At 48.2% G+C, this 20,443-nt stretch overlaps 1 protein-coding gene across 3 annotated transcripts in view; it reads left to right on the top strand.

Moving 5' to 3' along the window:
• Positions 1 to 7,180, top strand: part of MEIS3 (Meis homeobox 3) — a 55,139-nt gene extending 47,959 nt beyond the window's left edge. For 2 of the 3 annotated variants that reach the window (XM_063140519.1, XM_063140517.1), the window contains 5 exons: positions 2,576 to 2,652; positions 3,329 to 3,387; positions 4,195 to 4,281; positions 5,403 to 5,485; positions 6,201 to 7,180. In XM_063140519.1, the coding sequence (XP_062996589.1) occupies positions 2,576 to 2,652; positions 3,329 to 3,387; positions 4,195 to 4,281; positions 5,403 to 5,452 (273 nt within the window). In that variant the 3' untranslated portion in view covers positions 5,453 to 5,485; positions 6,201 to 7,180. Of the gene's footprint in view, positions 1 to 2,575; positions 2,653 to 3,328; positions 3,388 to 4,194; positions 4,282 to 5,402; positions 5,486 to 6,089; positions 6,157 to 6,200 lie in introns of those variants that run through there. The other variant, XM_063140518.1, reaches the window with a different exon arrangement.
• Positions 7,181 to 20,443: the final 13,263 nt, after the last annotated feature.

Raw genomic sequence — 20,443 nt, 5'->3', positions numbered from 1 at the left:
TAGTAGTAATAGTCGTATTACATTACTAGTAATAGTAGTAATGTTCATTGCCCAAGACCAGGAATCCAGGAGACTTGAACCCTGTCTCCCTGGTCCAGGTCTAACACTTTATCATAATATGATGCATATGAAGTATTAACTACGTCGGACCACTGGCCCTGCCTGCTCTGACTGTTCTCCATGGTCTCAGGTAGAAGTGGCCATGTGGTCTTCTGTACAGAGGACAGTCCTCTATTTCAAGGCAAGTACTGTTCAAAGGACCGTCCAATCCAAGTCTGTCTTAAAGCCCATAGAGGCTGGTGGCTCCAGTGTCAGCGGGGTTGTGAATCTGCTCCGGGTTTCAGTCAGAACTCTAAAGGAGCTATCCAAGGGTTATCTATGGACCCTGGATAGATCCTTTGGAAATCTGGCTGGTTCTGACTGAAACCCGGAGCGGATTCACTACCCCACTGACACCAGAGCCACCAGCCTCCACTGCTTAAAGCTAACCCCCCCCCCCCCCAGAAGGGACGGCAGTCGGGCCTTTGAAATTGCCCGTCAACAGTGAGGAGCCTGAGCAGGCACACAAGGTCACCTGCTCACCGTCTTCCCTACTACGGTGTTTTATTTCTATTTAAATCATGCTAATTATTTACTATAATTTGCACCACTGCATACAAATTAACATATGCAAATCTAATGCACATCTGTGTCCTCTTTTGTCCGTGTGTGTGTGTGTGTGTGATGTGTAAATGGACGCTCTAGTCTCAGGTCAGGGTCTTTTTGCTGCCGGAGAATGGACCTGGCCGGGACCTACCGCCTGCACAGCACCTGCTCCTTTACCTCTGGGCAACATCCATCTCCCATTAACTACTGCATGATATTGGCTTAGACCCCTGCATCCCCCCCCCCAAAAAAAACAGCTTGCAACTGCATAGCCATGGAAATTGGACCGAAGCACCTCATTCATGCAGAACAGAAGGGTATGATAGTGGGGGCATAATTATAAGCAAAGGCAGATATTGACCTGGTTCCCACATAATGACAACCCAGGGTACAGGTTGAATCATGGGTTGTTGTTGGATCATGGGTGATTTTTCAATCATCAATTTTAATTACTGTGGTTTAACTATGAGTTGTGAACCACTAACAACTCAGGAAGAGAATCCATGGTTTGTTGTTGGATTGTGAACTCTGGTTCGTTCGAGGTTAACAACCCATAGTTAAACTGTAGTGCAGGGTTTGCACGTAAGGGCAGTCCATGTTTCAACGACAGCCCATATTTTAACCACAACCCACATGCAACCCGTCCTCTGGGTTGTCGTTACCTGTAATCCAGGACTTGTGTATCAACGCTGCAGGCTTAAACTGGCTTGACAGTCCTTCGCTCGTCACAGGGACCTCCTAGGAACTGCAGTTGTGCAAAGGAGGTGGGGTTCTGGGAACGTCTTAACGCCTACACTTCCCATCCTATGTTGTGGGGAGACATTTAAAATGGATATGAAGAACATTGATGTAAATTTATAGTGCCAATTTCCCCCGTTTACCTATAGGAGTGCGGTTCCATCAAGGAGGATAAATTTAACTGTGTTTCAGGATATTCCAAAAGTTTTCAGCTAGGCAAAACTAGGGACACCAATTTATCTGCCTGTCCTTGGTGGTTGGGAGCGATGGGAGAATCTCTGGATGTATTGATCTCCACGATGTTGGTTCCACGAGAAGTCCCAACGGGCGTAGAGGCCCAGGCCAGCGGTGACCTTGAGAGAGGCGACTCTAGGGCTTTGAATTGGGCTCCGTGGCCATTGCTCTGCTCTTTATGACCTGGGAGGCCAAGCAAGACCTTGGCTCATCTGTCACCAGGCTGTCAGAGTGGGGCCCCCACGGAGGACCGGCTGTGACCCATGGGCTAGGACCGAGCTCATCCATCATTCGGACTGGCAGCTAAAAGGCAGGGGCGGGGGGCAGGGGGGGCGGGGTCCCCAGCCCGACAAAGAGGGAAACGAAAGCTGAGCTCTGCATATCGGAACATCTGCTTGGGAGCTGGGAAAAGAAAGAGAGGTTGTACTCATAACACACATGCGAAAGGAATATAAGGGCTAAAACAGATACATTTTCAGGAGGCGTTTCAAGGATGTCACTTTTTCCACCTCCCGAACTGCACAAGGGAGGTTCCCCACACACACAGAGAGGGAGGGTTTTTATACTTACTTATAAAAACACCTGCCAAAATTCTTATAATAAGTATCTCCTCCTAAAAGCCACTGGTGACTCGGAAAAGTGTTCAGAAGGCTGTAGTTTATATTCGGTCTGTTTGGGAAGTTCCGCTTCTCTAAAATGGAGTTTTCTAGCCCAGGTGTGGACCTGTTTGCCGCCATCACCTGCTGCTCTCTGGGCGGTCATTTTGAGGCCGGGGGTCCCAAGATTGCAGGGGCCCAGACTTCCGTCCTGAGCTCCGGCCTTAGCTGTTGTGTCATCGTTGTTGGGTTTTTTGGGGGGGGGGGGAATGCGGCTTGAGAAAACTCCGGGACAGCTTTGGGAAAAGCTTCCAGGTAAACTGGATCCAGACTTCTTGCCTCTCTTCTTTTTCCCTGGACAGCACCCCTATCCCTCCGAAGAACAGAAGAAGCAATTAGCTCAGGATACGGGACTGACGATCCTGCAAGTGAATAACTGGTAAGGGTCTCTGTGTGGCCACGGAGAAGAGTTTGAGGGCCATCGGTCGAACCCCTTCCCCAGCTAGCCCTGTAGTTAGTTAGTTAAGGTGGGGTGGCGGGTGGATGGTGAGAACTTACAAGGGAGCAGACATGACAGAGGTTATTTCATTAAATAATATGTTTTAGAAGATGTTGTCAAGCTACTTTAGATATTGCTGGTTAGAAAATGGAATAGGTAGAGAGATAGATGAAATAAATAACGAAACCAGGAATGGTATGGAGAAAGAACCTGATGGGGTCATGCCGTGAAACTGATTGAGGAGAGATCAAAGGAAGAACTTCTTCATACAGCACGGAGTCGAACTATGGAATTCACCACCACAAGATGTTGTGATGGCCACCAATTTGGATGGCTTTAAAAGGGGGATTGGGCAAACTTACGGATAATAAGGCTATCAATGGGTGCTAGACCTGATGGCTCTATGTTACCTCCAGTGTCAGAGGCAGTATATCTATGTATATCAGTTGCTGGGGAACATGGGCAGGAGTGTGCTGCTGCATTCATGTCCTACTTGTAGGCGTCCCAGAGGCAGCTGGTGGACCTCTGTGTGAACAGAAAGCTGGACTAGATGGACCCTTGGCCTGATCCAGCAGGAAGTCCCTGATGTACCTCTCTTTTCTCCTGCCTTTTGTAGGTTTATTAATGCCAGGCGGCGCATAGTTCAGCCTATGATCGACCAATCAAATCGTACAGGTAGGAGGTCCTGCCCTCCCGAGGGAACGGGGAAGCATCCTTCTGGTAGTGGTGGACGTGGCAGGCTGCCAGCCTGAACATCCTTCTGATGGTCGCTCTCTTTCTGCACACAGTTCCTCTGTTTTGGCTGTCCCAGTGGAGGCCAGTGGCTCCAGTGACAGTGGGACGGTGAAACCGCTCTGGGTTTCAGTCAGAACCAGGATAGCTTTCTGACTGAAACTCAAAGTGGATTCATTGCCCCACTGACATTGGAGCCACCAGCTTCCACTGGGTTGACCCAAACGGCTCTGGCTGGCAGTCAACCCTCTGTGCTTCTCCGTTGTAGCACAGTGATTGGGCATCTCACCCCAGCAAATGAGGGCTGGTTTTTGTTATTTATTTATTTATTTATTTATTATTACATTTATATACCGCCCCACAGCCAAAGCTCTCTGGGCGGTTTACAAAAGTTAAAAACAGTGAACATTAAAAAGTATACAAAATTTAAAACCATCAAAAATATAAACAGTATAAAAACAACGGTATCCATTTAAAAACAGCAGTTCTGGGGGCTGTTAAAAAACAAACAAACTTACCGTCGTTAAATGCTGTTAAATGCCCGGGAGAAGAGAAAAGTTTTGACCTGGCGCCGAAAAGATAACAATGTTGGCGCCAGGCGAGCCTCATCGGGGAGATCATTCCAAAATTGGGGGGCCACCACTGAAAAGGCCCTCTCCCTCTTAGAGTGAATTTTTGATGTCCTGCAACATCTCGATGGCATGCAACAGTAGAGAGATTTTTGCCCTCTTGTTCCTCTCTTCCACACAGGTCAGGGTGCACCGTACAGCCCTGATGGGCAGCCAATGGGAGGCTACGTGATGGATGGGCAGCAGCACATGACGATCCGTCCCCCAGGTAAGTGGAGATCAAAGTCGCGGGAGCGAGGGGAGGGGGGAAGGCGGAGCCCTGCAACGGGACACCACCATCGTCCCCGTTTCCTTGTTGGTGGGACACCTCCTTGGCAAGACATCGACTTCTTTTGTTTATGTATTTATTTATTTACAACATTTACTTACCGCTCCCAATTCAAAATTTCAGATCGGTGTACAAGATAAAATAAAATAAAAACAGAATAAAACACCTTAAAATAGATTTTTAAAAGAAGCAAAATGAAAAGTGAACCGTGGCTGGTCATTAAGGAAAGGCTTCCTGGAACAATGACGTTTTCAGGAGGCGCCGAAAGGAATACAAAGTTGACATGTGCCTGACCTCCAGAGGCAGAGAATTCCATAGGACGGGGGCCACCACACTGAAGGCTCTTCTCCTGGTGGACTCCAATCAGAGGATGGGTCTATGTGGAACCACCAGGAGCAGGCCCTCAGATGTCCTCAGTGACCGGGCAGGTTGGTAGAGGAGAAGGCGCTCTCTCAGGCATGATTTGTGGCTGCAGTTTTTTCAACTTTGCATTTGAGAAGAATCTCTCTCTCTCTCTCTCTCTCTCTCTCACACACACACACACACACACACACACACACACACACACACACACACACACACAGAGTTCCCAGATTTCAGGAAAAACCTGCAGCTCAGCCTCATGTGGCGCAGAGTGGTAAAGCAGCAGTTTCTGCAGCCGAAACTCTCCCCACGGCCTGAGTTCGATCCCAGCGGAAGCTGGTTTCAGGCAGCCGGCTCGGGTCGACTCAGCCTTCCATCCTTCCGAGGTCGGTAAACTGAGTACCCAGTTAGCTGGGGGAAAGGTAGCCACGACTGGGGAAGGCAAGGGCAAACCACCCCGCTACAAAGCCTGCCAAGAAAACATCAGCGAAAGCAGGCGTCCCTCTAGGAGTCAGCAATGACTCAAGCGCTTGCACGAGAGGTTCCTTTCCTTTCCTTTCAGCTTGTGAAGGCAGTCAGTGGGAATCCGTCAGGTCCAAACAGAGTTAGATTTTTAAACGACAGTCATCCCTAAACTGACAGACACCCCCCCATCAAACAACAGCCCCCCTGACCTCGGCTTTCTCCTTTGCCTTCAGGACCAATGGGCATGGCGATGGGCATGGAGGGGCAGTGGCACTACATGTAAAGCCCTGAACGCGTTGACAACGCCAGGCGGGAAGTGAGTATGGCGGGAGCTGGAGGTGGCTGGTGGGTTCACGTGAGCTTTTCCTCGAGGCAACAGGGGTAGAATGAGAGCCAGGTGCAGGTCGAGGCCGGGCGTGGCATCAGCACCTGCCATGCAGGACCGGCACCAAGAGTCGGCACGGTGGGGCCCCAGCTAAGGGCCCTCTCGCAAGAGCCCACTGAACTGGGCTCCTCTGCTCCATTGCTTCGCCTGCTTCTTGGTCTGGCCCAGACAATGGTGGTGGTATGAAGGAGGTACAGGGGACGCCCCGGCCTCCTTGCTCCCTAGCTGTCTGCCTGCCTGCCAAGCAAGTAAGTGGGAGCCATGATGAGAAAAAAGAGGAGGAGTGAGAACAGCTGGCAGCCATGTTAATGAGAAGGTAGCCGAGCTGAGGGAGGGCAGCCAGTGGGGGTGTCCAGCCCAAGGCTCCCCCAAAATCTGGTGCAGGCGCTTTTGCCGTGGTGCCTGTTCTTTGCACCGCCCCTTTAAAATTCCCCACAAAGCTCTGGCGGGATACCACGTCAGCGGCATTGTGGGAAATTATAAAATGGCGGCTCCCCTTGAACCGTTTATGGGTTCGTTCCACGTGTATCCTCAGGTGCTGGATCGCTTCGGGCTTTCGCTGCAGCCATTCTGAGATTTGGACTGAACATGGAGGCAGCAAAGCTGGAGCGGTGTTCATTGCCTGCCTCTTCTTCGGCTCTCGCAGGTGTCCAGGCTCGGCTAGACGTGCGGGCGACACACCCTTCCAGGTTTACGAGCCCGAGACTCCCGATGCATCAGGGCCCGGCGTGCCCTTCCACCCGACCTCCCCTGCACTTGACAAGAAGGTGCCACGGACCGCCCCCCCTGTCCTCTTCACCCCCTACAGCCGCGATGCACGCCCACCGTCCGCACTGCTACACTTGACCAGAGGAAGCGACCCCGCCCCACTCCCGCCCCTCCTGGATGGACCAAGCACAGACGGAGCGTCCCGCGTTCTTGTCCCCCGTCCCCTGCACACGGTTCCTTCTCCCCCTGACTCCTTTGCCGGAAGAAGGGCCACCTGAACGACACGTAGCCAAAAATCCCAAGGGTCCAGGACTCTCCGGTGGCGTTTCGCCTGCCCGAGGTCACAGGAGCCCAGCAACGGATCACAATAAGGAAGCTGGACTTTGATCGAAACAGATCCCAGACACCCACGTTTAAAGAGAAGGAGGGGGATGGAACGACATCCGTCATCATGAAAGAGAGATGTGGGGTGGGTGAGGCCCAGGGGTTAACTTTTAATTTGTTGGGGTCTGCGGTCTCTTCTCCACCCCTCACACTGTTTGTACGCTCCCTGCCACCGTCTGGGGTGGCCAAAGCCAGCTTTGGGCACGGTTGTCCCTCCACGGACTTCTTTTAAAACAAGACAACGTTCCAAGCAGGGTTTTGGTTTTGAGTTTATTTCTCCCCCTTCCTTCCTTTTCTTCCTTCCTTCCGCCCTTTCTTCCTTCCCATCTTTCTTTCTTTCTTTCTTTCTTTCTTCCGTCTGGATGTTTTAATTATTAATTAATTATTGGTGTTGATACTCAGAAAGGGGAAGTAAATTAAATTGTACATTTTATTTTCCTTTTTTGGGTTCTTGTTTTTATGTGCTTTTTTGTTTTGGGTTTTTTTTTTTTTTAATGAGAATAATTCAAGAAAAAGAAAACCAAAATGAATTAACTTCGCACGCTGGTGTCCTTTTTTTTTTTTTTTTTTTTTGGTTCTTGTTGATTTGTTCTTGTTCAAAGGCAGAGAGGCAAAATGTTATTTACCTCCTCCTCCTAGTATAAGAAATGGGATTGTCGGGGGAATTTTCCAGGAAATGGTTCCAGGGGTGGAGAGAAACCAAAGGAGGACAGGTGTATGTATGTCGGAAGGAAGGTGGGGGGGGGGGGGACATTGTTTAGATAGGGTGACCGTATGAAAAAGAGGACCGGGCTCCTGTATCTTTAACAGTTGCATAGAAAAGGGACTTTCAGCAGGTGTCAGTTGTATATATGCGGAACCTGGTGAAATTCCCTCTTCATCACCACAGTTAAAGGTGCAGGAGCTATACTAGAGTGACCAGATTTAAAAGAGGGCAGGGCTCCTGCAGCTTTAACTGTTGTGATGAAGAGGGAATTTCCCCAGGTTCTCCGTATATACAAATGACACCTGGAGGGAATCTACACGTCGCACTGAAGGCGCCTGCGTGCGCCTCCAGTGCGCCGTCAAAACGATGGTGTAGACAGAGAAGGAAGAGGAGGAGGAGGCTGGGGAACCAGCCGCGTCCTTGCCGCTGCTGCCACCTCCCCGCCGGCCTCCTGCTGCCGGGGTAAGAGCCACCCAGGTCGGAGAGCTCGGCGGAAGCGGAAGCCGAGCTCTCCGACCCAGGTGGCTTTTATCCCGGCAGCAGGAGGCCAGCGGGGAGGGGCGGCAGCAAGGACGCGGCCGGTTCCCCAGCCTCCGCCTCCTCCGCCTCTTCCTCCGTCTCTTCTTTCTCTGTCTACACCATCGTTTTGATGGCGCACTGGAGGCGCACGCAGGCGCCTTCACTACGACGTGTAGATTCCCTCCAGCGAGAATTCCCTTCTTTATGCAACTGTTAAAGATACAGGAGCCTTATCCTCCTTTCATAGGGTCACCCTAATTTAGACAGAAAAAAAAGGCCCACAAGTCCCAGCATGGCTGGCTGGGGAATGCTGTGAGTTGCAGGACTTTTTTTCTGTCTGAACATGCATAGAACTGCACCCTTAAGGATCCCAGAAGTACTAATGACTAATGGTGGATCTACACCACACATTTCAAACCAGCTTAATTATCAGGAGTAACCTTCCTAGGAAAACTGGGAATTACAGTTCTCTGAATCCTCCTGGGTAACCTTCCTCAACTTTGTACCTTCCAGATGTGTTGGACTTCAACTCCCATCATTCCCATTGGCCATGCTGGCTGGGAATGATGGGAGTTGTAGTCTAACACATCTGGCAGGCAGCAGGTTGGGGAAGGCAGGAATACGGGAACTCTTTTGGAATACCTCCACACTACAAACATATACCAGTTTAACCGTCGCAGCTGCCCTCAATCCATCCTAGGTGTCGAAATTTGGCACAGGGGCTGCGAATTCTCTTAGAGATCCCTTGCCTGCCCACCCCGCTCACAACGCTACAATTTCCAGAATTCCTGGGAAAGGAAAATGATGAGGAAAGTAGTTTAAAAAACAACACACCTATGGAATACATATACGCTTGGCCTCTATACGGTATCAGAGGCAGTAAACCTATATCTACCAGTTGCTGGGGAACATGGGTGGGAGGGTGTTGTCTTCCTGTCCTGCTTGTGGGCTACTGTGTGAACAGAATGTTGGACTAGATGGACCTTTGCGCCTAATCTACACCAAGCAGGATATAGCACTATAAAAGTGGTATATAAGAAGCAGGAGTCACACGACTGCTTTATAGCAGTACTGAAGTGCTGTTGACAACTGTTGGGGCCCATTGACACGTACCATATACTAGGGTGACCATATGAAAAGGAGGACAGGGTTCCTGTATCTTTAACAGTTGCATAGAAAAGGGAATTTCAGCAGGTGTCATTTGTAGGCATACAGCACCTGGTCAAATTCCCTCTTCATCACCACAGTTAAAGCTACAGGTGCTATACTAGAGTGATCAGATTTAAAAGAGGGCAGGGCTCCTGCAGCTTTAACTGCTGTGATGAAGAGGAAATTCCACCAGGTTCCCCATATATACAAATGACACCTGCTGAAATTTCCTTTTCAATACAACTGTTAAAGATACAGGAGCCCTGTCCTCCTTTTCATATGGTCACCCTACATATACTGCTTTCATAGTGCAATATCCTGCTTGGTGTAGATGAGGCCCGGTCTCATCCAGCAGGGCTTGTCTTATGTTCTTGTGAGCGATCAATTCTGGCATGACACATTCGGTTACTGCCCAATGACTATAATTTAAAGAGACATACAATACATCTCCCCATAACAGTAGGGTGGCCATATGAAAAGGAGGACCAGGCTCCTGTATCTTTAACAGTTGTATTGAAAAGGGAAGTTCAGCAGGTGTCATTTGTATAGATGGAGAACCTGGTGAAATTTCCTCTTCATCACAGCAGTTAAAGCTGCAGGAGCCCTGCCCTCTTTTAAATCTGGTCACTCTAGTATAGCTCCAGCAGCTTTAACTATTGTGATGAAGAGGGAATTTCACCAGGTTCCCCATATATACAAATGGCAGCTGCTGAAATTCCCTTTTCTATGAAACTGTTAAAACATACAGGAGCCCTGTCCACCTTTTCATACGGTCACCCTACATAGCAGGGATGACGGTGACCAGGTGAGCAGTGTACCTGCTGCTCAGTCCATGATGGTCCAGGTACTAACTGTGGTTGGACCACTTCCAGGCCCCTGCCTGCTCTACATCCATATTATGGTTCTTAAAGATAAACTGGACTGGGAATGGGTTGCCCTTGAAAGAGAGGACTGTCCTTTGGAGACATGCAGTTTGGATCTTGCCTCGGCTACCATGATTCATTAAGTGGCATTAGGTAAACTCTTCCCTCTCTGCCTCAGCTCCTCATCTGCAGTATGGGGATAATACCACTGATCTACCTTGCAGGGTTGTTGCAAGGATGACCGAGAACGTCTCTAAAACACTTCACACCACCTGAAGCACTATACACACGCTAAAACAAGCAAGAGTCCTGGATAGGGTGCCTATATGAAAAGGAGGACAGGGCTCCTGTATCTTTTAACAGTTGTATTGAAAAGGGAATTTCAGCAGGTGTCATTTGTATATATGGGGAATCTGGGGAAATTTCCTCTTCATCACAGCAGTTAAAGCTACAGGCACCCTGCCCTCTTTTAAATCTGGTCACTCTAGTATAGTTCCTGCACCTTTAACTGTTGTGATGACGAGATAATTTCACCAGGTTCTCCATATATACAAATGACACCTGCTGGAATTCCCTTTTCTATGCAACTGTTAAAAATACAGGAGCCCGGTCCTCCTTTTCATAGGGTCACCCTAGTCCTGGAGCACCTTGATGATTTAATACTTTCATTATGGCAGAAGTTTTCACGGACTGGAGTTGACTTCAATAGATGCATGAAGTCTTCTCCTCAGTTGGCATTACATATACGCAGGCACGCAGTGGGCGGGAGCTATAAAAGGTGGGATTGGATTGCTACCAAATACAAAAAGTACATTCTGTGACAGTTCGGTTCAACTTAAATGTATGCAAAATAAATACAGGGTCCATTCACAACAGCAGCAATCGGTGTTTCCAGAAATAATCCTAGCGTGTCTGAGTCAAACAATACCTGCCGTGGGAAAGAAACAATCTGTCTCTATTCAGACCCATACAAACAAATCAAACTTCATCATTCATTCCAATTCAGCCATTTCACACAGGAGTGTCCATTTGCAATTCTTCTGCTGCAGGAAGCAAGTTTCACATAAAGTGCGAAGTCTTTTTCTTAAATGGGAGAACTGGCATTTATTTGAATGCGGGATCTCCTTGGCTCAAAGTGAATTTCCTTATACTGGCATTTCCATTTAATAGCCCCTTTTGAGTTTTGAGAGCCTTGTGTGGCGCAGAGTGGTAAGAGGCAGTTACTGCAGCCGAAACTCTCCCCACGGCCTGAGTTCGATCCCAGCGGAAGCTGGTTCTCCGGCAGCCGGCTCAGGTCGACTCAGCCTTCCATCCTTCCGAGGTCGGTAAAATGAGTACCCAGCTAGCTGGGGGAAAGGTAACTGCGACTGGGGAAGGCAATGGCGAACCACCCCGCTAAAAAGTCTGCCAAGAAAACGTCAGCGAAAGCAGGCGTCCCTCTAGGAGTCAGCGATGACTCAAGTGCTTGCACGAGAGTTTCCTTTCCTTCCTTTCCTTTCTTTTGAGTTTTGACTGGGTGTATCTGAAACCCGGAGCAGATTCATTGCCCCACTGACCTCGGAGCCATCAGCCTCCATTGTGGCACCTTCCTCGCCATCTGATAGAAGCAAGCACAAGCCCCGCCCACTGTCTAGCCCAGTTGAGGGTTGCCACGGCTTGAAAATAAACATTCCAGTGCAGGAGGGTGTTGTTGAAGTCCAATTTCTGAGATGGTCTCGGGGCTGCATTCCACTGGTGGGCAGACCCAACGGCAATAAGGGGAGGGGCCAAATGACCAACAGTCCTAGCATATTTTCATGGACAAGTTCTTACTTGCAGAAACAAAATGCTTAGGAGTGGCATGAGAACTTTTTAAGATTGGGAGAAAAATGGGCAGAAGCCAGTGAAGTACCAAATGACCAGCAGTCCGTTGGAAAGATGATGCCGCCTTCCAGAGGGCCAAGATTTGGTTCGCAGGGCTGAGGTGCCCCTTCAGTTGTTGGCGTGGGGCCTAGGGTGACCATATGAAAAGGAGGACCGGGCTCCTGTATCTTTAACAGTTGTATTGAAAAGAGAATTTCAGCAGGTGTCATTTGTATATATAGAGAACCTGGTGAAATTCCCTCTTCATCACAATAGTTAAAGCTGCAGGTGCCCTGCCCTCTTTGGCTAGAGTGACCAGATACGCAAGAGGGCAGGGTTCCTGCAGATACTTACGTGGGCTTTCAGTCATGAGATGCTCACCTGCCCTGCCCCATTCCACGCACGGGTTTATCAACTCCCTAAGTATTAGTTGATAGACCAGCCTTTCTGAACGTGGCCCCCTCCCACCATCCCCGATCCCAAACATCTGGAGGGCGTCGGGTTCAGGAGGGCTGATCTATAGAGGGCCCCCTTCACAATATTGGCAGCAGAAACGTTGAGGGGTGCTGGTGTGGCAGGCGAGCGTCTCGCACCCAAGGCAGCCGGAGAGAGACACCGTGGCTACCTCTTAGCCTACTGTCAGTCTCGGCTGCTGCCATCACGCCGAGGAGAATCGATCCGGGAGGCGGCTGCCTGCGATATCTCATTGTGCGTCAACCTCTTGATTAGGGAAAGGGGATAACGGCCCTCTCAGGGCCCGCAGACGGACAAGCTGATGGATAGCCCGAAGGCCTGGAGAGGGATTAGGGCAAGTGAGAAGAGTTAAGAGCTCTCTGAGTGAGAGGATCTCAGATCCATCAGGCCTGGCTCCACCTGCCAGCAACGCCTTTGTCTTGAGATATGGATGCTGCAACGTCTCACCTTTGTGTTTACCATGCCATGGGCGTTAGTAGGCCCGGGCCCGGGATCAATTTCCTAGGGCCCCAGATCTATTCGCCACAGCCCTGAGTGTCCATTAACGTGAATGGAAGGGCGTGGTTCGTTGTTGTTGCTTATCCTAATTGCCTTGCAGGGGGTAATTTTCAAGGGGGGGTGTTATCTGGGGAGGGAAGGGTTAACTCTCCCCTCCCCAAATGCTGCAGCCCCCACTTCCAATCGCTCCCTGCAAGGCATTTAAGTTTAGAAAACAAACAGTTCCCATTGGTCCGAAGCAGGGTGCCAATTAATTGGAAGAATTTCTTTTGGGATGATTTGGATGAGAAGTTAATTGGCTGGTTTTGCCTCCTGTGAAATTTAAAGAAATCCTAGAAATTATTTCTGTATTTGCATATATATATTACCATATGCAAAGGTTATGCAGATTGGTTAGCTATGGGTCTGGGCCTCAAATCTTTTAAGATCCTAGCAACTCTACTGCACACCCACACCCAACACCCCAAAGGACCCCACTATAACAAATAGTTTTCCTACACAATTCAGAAAGCATTCAGGATGATCAGGGGTCTGGAAACGAAGCCCTATGAAGAGAGACTGAAAGAACTGGGCATGTTTAGTCTAGAGAAGAGAAGATGGAGGGGAGACATGATAGCACTCTTCAAATACTTAAAAGGTTGTCACACAGAGGAGGGCCAGGATCTCTTCTCGATCCTCCCAGAGTGCAGGACACAGAATAACGGGCTCAAGTTAAAGGAAGCCAGATTCCAGCTGGACATCAGGAAAAACTTCCTGACTGTTAGAGCAGTGCGACAATGGAACCAGTTACCTAGGGAAGTTGTGGGCTCTCCCACACTAGAGTCATTCAAGAGGCAGCTGGACAACCATCTGTCAGGGATGCTTTAGGGTGGATTCCTGCATTGAGCAGGGGGTTGGACTTGATGGCCTTGTAGGCCCCTTCCAATTCTGCTATTCTATGATTCTATGAATTCTGTGCAGGAATAATAATAATAATAATAATAATAATAATAATAATAATAATAATAATAATAATATATTTCTTACCCGCCTCTCTGATTGAATCGAGGTGGGGAACAACAGCAATAATAAAATACAGATCAAAAACATAGCATACACTGTTAAAAGCATCCTAAAAGTATCCTTAAATTCTACTGGATAGGCCTGCCAGAATGGACAAGGTTTTTCCCAACAAAGGACGGGCCAAAGTGAAAGCCTTGGAGACATTTTGTTTAGGGAAAGATTGATAAAACTGTGCATGGTGCAGAGAAGGGCAAATCTGTCAAGTTTGATCTCTCATTTTTCAAATCTTTAGTTCAGTAAATCCCACCCAATTCCATATCCGCTTGAATTTTAAAAAGAAAGAAAGAAAAAGAAAATTCATATAAAAATGCTTTCCCCGCCGTGCTTTTCTCCCAACGCTTGCATTTTCTCCAATCTGTTTTCCCTAAGATATACATTTTTGTGCCCATTTTTCGATTAGAGAGCTCCACTGAAAAATTCAGGGGAAGTGTGAATTTGGAAGAGGAACTGAATTTCGGTGAGCATACGGGATCAAAAGTGCACAGTTAGGTTTGCATTAACCTCCATCCCTAGTGTGGGAACAAAAAAGCCAACCTGCCCCCTAATAATTGAACTTGGATTCACCCAAAGGAGCTGACGGACTGAAAGAAGTACTTCTTCTAGAGTGGCCGTGCACCCCGCTCTATCTGAAAGGCTGCCCCAGTCAAAGTCCAGTCTAAAAACAATCAGCCATAAGAAGGGAGCACTAATACTTGGCCAGCAGACGAAGCAGGCACGCAAGAGAGAATTCCCTGCTATGGTGAGCGATATTGTCCTTCTATTAAATCACAGGGCAGTATCGAAGGTTGCCTGTGTGCCAGGCGTAGGACCGTCCTACCAGCAATTCCTGAAGCAATCCAGAATCAGGGGGAACACCAGAAGAGTTCAGATCCACGGAGGTGGCGTACGGCAGCTCCGTGGACATGGTCCGTTCCAGAAATTAGCTAGGGTGACCAACTGTCAGGATTTCCCCGGATTTGTCCTGGTTTTTGTTCTTTCCATGGTGTCACGGGGGATTTTCTATAATTTTCAATAATGTCCTGGAATGACACACCTTCCCCTTTAAGGCTGCCATTAGCATGGCAGGAGGGAATGACATGCTTTCTTGAGGCACATCATTCTCCCACCCCGAGCACCAATTGAGATCTTAAAGGGGAAAGTGGGTCATTCGTGGACATTATAGAAAAGGCCCCAATTGGAGTGGATGGTGGTGGTGCAGAACGAAATCCTTTCCCCTCCTCCACTCCAATCGGGTTCTTTAAGGTGGCGGGGGAATAAAGTACTTTCTGCAGGACTCAGAAAGCTGCTTCCCCCCACACACACTAGGTGTCCTCTTTTTTGGTTTCCCAAATATGGTCACCCTAAATTAGCGCTGTTGCTCCTTTCCGGGGTTCGTTTTGGACCCACTCATTCCTGTCGCCCAAGAAATTCCCAAAATTCGTGGACGATAAGGCAATTGATATCTACTAGTTCTGATTGCCCTATGCTGCTTCCACTGTCAGAGACAGGGGGTTGGACTCGATGGCCTTGTAGGCCCCTTCCAGCTCTGCTATTCTATGATTCTATGATTCTATGACAGTACGCTGAAGTTCGCTAGTGGCTGGGGAACATGGACGGGAGAGTGCTGTTGCTAATTGGCCACTGTGTGAACAGAAAACTGGGCTAGATGGAACCTCAGCCTGCTCTTTTTAGGTTCTTATGAGTAGTTTGTTCTGTTTGCCCAAGGGAACCAGCAGAGGTGTAACAGCAGTGTAAGATAATTCGCATTGTCATTACTTCTAAATCAGCATCGATACATATACCTTAGCACTTGCTAATTGTATGCAGATCTGTGTCCCCTGTGTCCACACTTACTTCTTCACGCAATGCACCATTCGCTTACGGAATTAACCAGTGGCTTAGAGGTGGTTCACAAAATGGCAATTCGACAAATTCGCAGGCTGTCATTGGTTATTAGACATGATGGCTGAAAGGGAACCTCCCTGTACAGGCGCAGACTAGCCCCTAAATACCAAATGCTGGTGACAAAGAATAGGGCATGGCCAAGCGCTGGTGGGTGGTTTTTTGTGGGTTTTTTGGAAATCTGGCGCAGAGCAGCTAAAAACAAAATGCTGGGACTGAACAGACCTTGGTTTGATTGCCTTGTTTTTGTTTGTTAAATCGAGGTGACCCACACATTTGCAATGGTTGCTCACGTGTTCTGGGACCCATGTGCAATGGAGATTGCAAGTTTGCTTCCTACATGGGATTGCTATTTGGACGGCCCGATCCTACCCCTTCCGCATTCATGCAAACACTACAGATGCATACATATATATATATTTGCTGTTCTCTCTCTCTCTCTTTCTGTTTCGCACACACGCACATCACACAATTCAGGCCAACAACCGCCGCGGAACCATTTCCAATTCCGAGCCTTTGCTAGGGACAGATTAACAGCAAACAAGGGGGCCGGGTTCCGATCCAGGCCGTGCTAATTTACGGGGCATCCATGTCGCATTGTTGGCGGTGTGATTCATACCAGCAGGCGCGGCAATTGGTGGGTAATGTCAGTGAGAGGCTCGGGGTGGGGGCGGGTGGGGTTGGGAGAGGGGGAGGAATGATGGATGGGCCGTGCCAAAGAGGTAGAATTAGGTGTCGGGGACCCTGGCTTTCTCGGAGAAAAAATAGGAAGGGGGTGGGAGAGCTGGGGAAATAAGACTCATAATAAAGTCATTTATCACCAGGCGATGCTCGCCAGTCAAGCCGCTGATCTCTGGGGAGCGGGGGGTGGGGGGGAGAGAGAGAAGAAGGGGGGCAGCAGGCAACAGCAGCTTGGACTGAGTGCGCATTTTCTGAGCCGCTGGTTTTTAAGCAATGTTGTTGCTTACTGGAGAAACGGAGCAGGGTCAGGAATAGGAATCGTTGTGAGTCTGATGCTTTTCGGCTGCGAAGTGCACCTGAGGGTCACGATATCACGGGCGCCGTTTATATAGTGTGTATGTGGGGACACACACACACACACACACATTGCTGACTCCACTCCTCCGGGTTTCAGACCACATTTGAGAATTCCTCGGAAGGCAGCATTCCCCCCGCTCCAGCCACGTGCCCTCCAGATGTGCTGGACTGGCGTGGTAGTTCAACACATCTGCAGAGCAACAGTTTGGGGAAAGGTTGAGCTAGACTGTTGGCCGGTTCTCTGGCTCTGCGCAACAGCCGGGATCCAAAGAGCCCTTTGTGTGTGGGGAAGTCATGTTCACACGAACACAGGAAAGTTCACGGTTCCACACTCAGTGCTGCGGATCCCCGTGGCTTCGGAGGGTCCGCTGACCCACAGGAGTGGTTTTGGGGGAGAGCAAGAGGGGGAGGTGCCGTGCTGAGGGGGCCATTGTTCAGTGGTAGAATGCAGGCCTCACGTGCAAAAAGCCCCGGGTTCAATACCCAGCACCTCCAGAGGGAGGGCTAGGCAAAAAAACCCTGGCAGGAAGCCTGGAGAGCTGCTGCCGGTCAGTGTCAGCAATACTAGGCTGGATGGACCCAGAGTTGGGCTCAGGATAAAGGCAGCTTCTGATGGCCTCCTAAATTCCTGTGCAAAGCCCAAAATCCATGGATGGAAAAGCATGCATGGCCTCTTCGATCCTGTTGTTATAAGCATGGAAATGGACAGTGTAAGAGGTAATAAGGGTGGCATTTGATAACTTTTGTAAGAGCGATGAGGAATTCTAAGGAAAGAGATTGTAATATAACATAAGTTGCAGCCTCTCTCTCTCTCTCTCTCTCTCTCTCTCTCTCTCTCTCTCTAATCTTGAATATATCCAAGAGAGGACCTTGAAATGTTGCAAACCTCTTTACCACCGGGTGTGTTTTAGTGGATAATTGATTGAGCTATTTTAAATTTCGTATGTTTCAATTTTGCTGTAAGTCACCTTGGGTCTTTTTTTGAGAAAGGCATCTAATAATAATAATAATAATAATAATAATAATAATAATAATAATAATTCTTTGTCCCCTCCAAAATTTAAACCTCTTAACCCTTTGTCCCAGTTGGGAAAGGGAGAAAGTCATAGGTGTGTGTTTTTTTTGTAATGGATGGCTGCTTCAATTTCCACTTTGCTCATTGCCAAGGTTTATTTTTTCCTACCAAGTGCGAAAACCCCAGTGAAGCAGGGTTGCCTCAGCTGGCCCAGCTCTTGTGCCTGTGGCAACAGCACAGAATGCAGAAATGTAACAGGTGAAGTGTTTCCTGACACTTACATCAGGCCTGAATGACACATCACACACACACACACACACACACACACACACACACACACACACCTCCACAAAGCTTGTACACTGCCTTGATGCTTTTTCATGCAGGGGTTGCCAACTTTTTCTTTTTGAGCCAGCTCCTCCGCTTTTAAGGGGAGCTCCTTCTCCTGGCATGAAGGGCAGCAGGGTGCAAATGGTGATTGTTACGCCATGAAAACCTTTACCTGGTGGGAAATATATGCAACTACTAAGAGTAGCACAGGCCTGTTTCGCGCCCCCCCCCCCCAGGGGCAGTTGGCAATCCTATTAATTTTCATGTATTTGTGTGGCCAAACCACACTCTTTCCAACCAGCTGGATGGATTCCTTTAAACATGGCTCAACTTTTGCATCCAAGCCCCCCAAAAGGTGCATGCAGCAGGACTTTAATAAGTGCTGGGGGGTGTGTGTTTGGCTTTGAGTTGGTGAGGATGACAAAAGGTTTAAACAGATGGGTGAAAAGCAGCTTTGCACGCCTCCCCCTCCCCCCTGCCCCACCGTGGTCTCTGGGAAGGCTTAAACGCAATGCGTGGCCATCCCTGGTTCAATCGCAGGCTAATGAAGCTACATTAATCATCCAATTATACACCTGTCAGGCCGGGAACAATAGCACGAGCTGCTCTGAATGAGACCGGGGGCATCTGAGCTCACAGGGCCCCCCCGCAGGCAGAACAAATCCAAGGGACACAATAGCAAACAAAACAATTGTGACCCCAAGGCAGGAGGGAGATGAACCAAGGGAGGCAGGGAGAGTTAGACTCATGGGCGAGTTCTGTCTCCCCACCCCCGCCACACTGCCTGAAAAATGGGGCACCAATCCCCCAAATCATGGCGGCTTGTATCCAGACACAGAGGCCTCTGTCAGCCAGCCACCGAGGAATTCCCCTCCTCACCTGCCCGTTTGAGGATGGTAAGAAAGAGGGGACACACACACAAGATATAGCAAGCCCCAGGAGGTAGGCTTTCAGAAATACATTGGTCTGTGCAGAGCTGAGTGTGTGAGTGTGTAAGAGTGCAGGATTCACCCCATGTATGCAAGCAGAATGAACTTCACCCGGCTTGCACATTGAAATTCACCTGGCTTGCACATTGTTTGAACTGTTTTAATTGTTTTTACGGCTTTGAAATTATATATTGGTTTTTAACTTGATTCGCGGTTTAATTTGTTTTTAGCTGGGTATATTTATTGTTTTATATTGTATGATTTTATCTGTATGCTGCCCTGAGATCTGATATAGGGCGGGATACAAATGTTTTAAATAAATAAAATAAATAAGAAATAACTTTTTCTTTTTTCTTTTTTACTTCACCCAGCTCTTATACCTTTAACAGCAAGCAGTCATTTCATTTTAATATGTTTTTTTATTTTTTATTTTACCATGATTTGATTTGATTTTACTTTAATTTTTATGATTTATTTTTATATTGTTTTTTGTTTTATTATTTTTATTTATTTATTTTTATTTTATTTTTTATTTGCCACCTGTCCTTTTATTTGCCACCTGCCCAATAACCACTGTCCACTGGGCTGCCTACCATACATTCAAGACATCGCATGCAAACATGAAAACAAAGTAGAAAAACAGCGCGAAATAAAACCGAGGTAAATTACAGCCCTTCCTGCAGGAAGGGCTGTAATTTATCTCGGTTTTATTTCACGCTGTTTTTCTACTTTGTTTTCATGTTTGCATGCGATGTCTTGAATGTATGGTACTAAAAGATTTAAAATGACAACAGCAACAACAAAACTCAAATCAGTTCTTTAAAAGCCCAGGAGAATGAAAGAAGTCTTCAAATTGTGCCCCAAAGACCACAGCTTAGGCTTCAGAGGAGCCTCCCTGGAGGGGGTCTTCCACATAAGTGGTACCACCACCGAAAAGACCCTCTTTTTAGTAGCCGTCCGCCTCACATCATTTTGCAAGGTCACCTGAAGAAAGACTTCTGGTAGTTAACTTAATGTCCCGGCTGATAGGTAAATATGCAGAAATGCAGCCTGAGAATTTTTCTCCTAGCATGGAGTTATAGCAGCCATGGTGTGCAGGAGATTTTTTAAAAAAACTATCTACGGGTGCAATCCTAGGCATGTTTAGATGGGGAAAAGTCCTACAATTCCCGAATGCTGGAAGTTGTAGGGCTTTTCCCCATCTAAACATGCCTAGGGTTGTGCCCTAAATGCGTCAGATGAGCTTCTGTTCAAAGTACAGAAGTGGGGCCGATAAGGAAAGTGACACTGTAGGAGGGAGAAGTTGGCAACCAAGTGGGCAAATATCCCTCTCTGGTTTTGCCTCATGCCAACTGCCCACAGACTGGATTAAAGACATTCGCAATACATCCACCCTTGCAATAAACTCTTGCTTTGTTGAAATCATGTATAATCGCTGGGAAGTCATAAATATTCGCTCTTCAAATCTATCATGTCTCAAATCCATTCTTT

The sequence above is a fragment of the Elgaria multicarinata genome, chromosome 13 (assembly GCF_023053635.1).
Source record: "Elgaria multicarinata webbii isolate HBS135686 ecotype San Diego chromosome 13, rElgMul1.1.pri, whole genome shotgun sequence".
Taxonomy (NCBI): domain Eukaryota; kingdom Metazoa; phylum Chordata; class Lepidosauria; order Squamata; family Anguidae; genus Elgaria; species Elgaria multicarinata.
The sequence above is the reverse complement of the archived record's forward strand: the minus strand, read 5'-3'. Positions and strand labels throughout refer to the sequence as shown.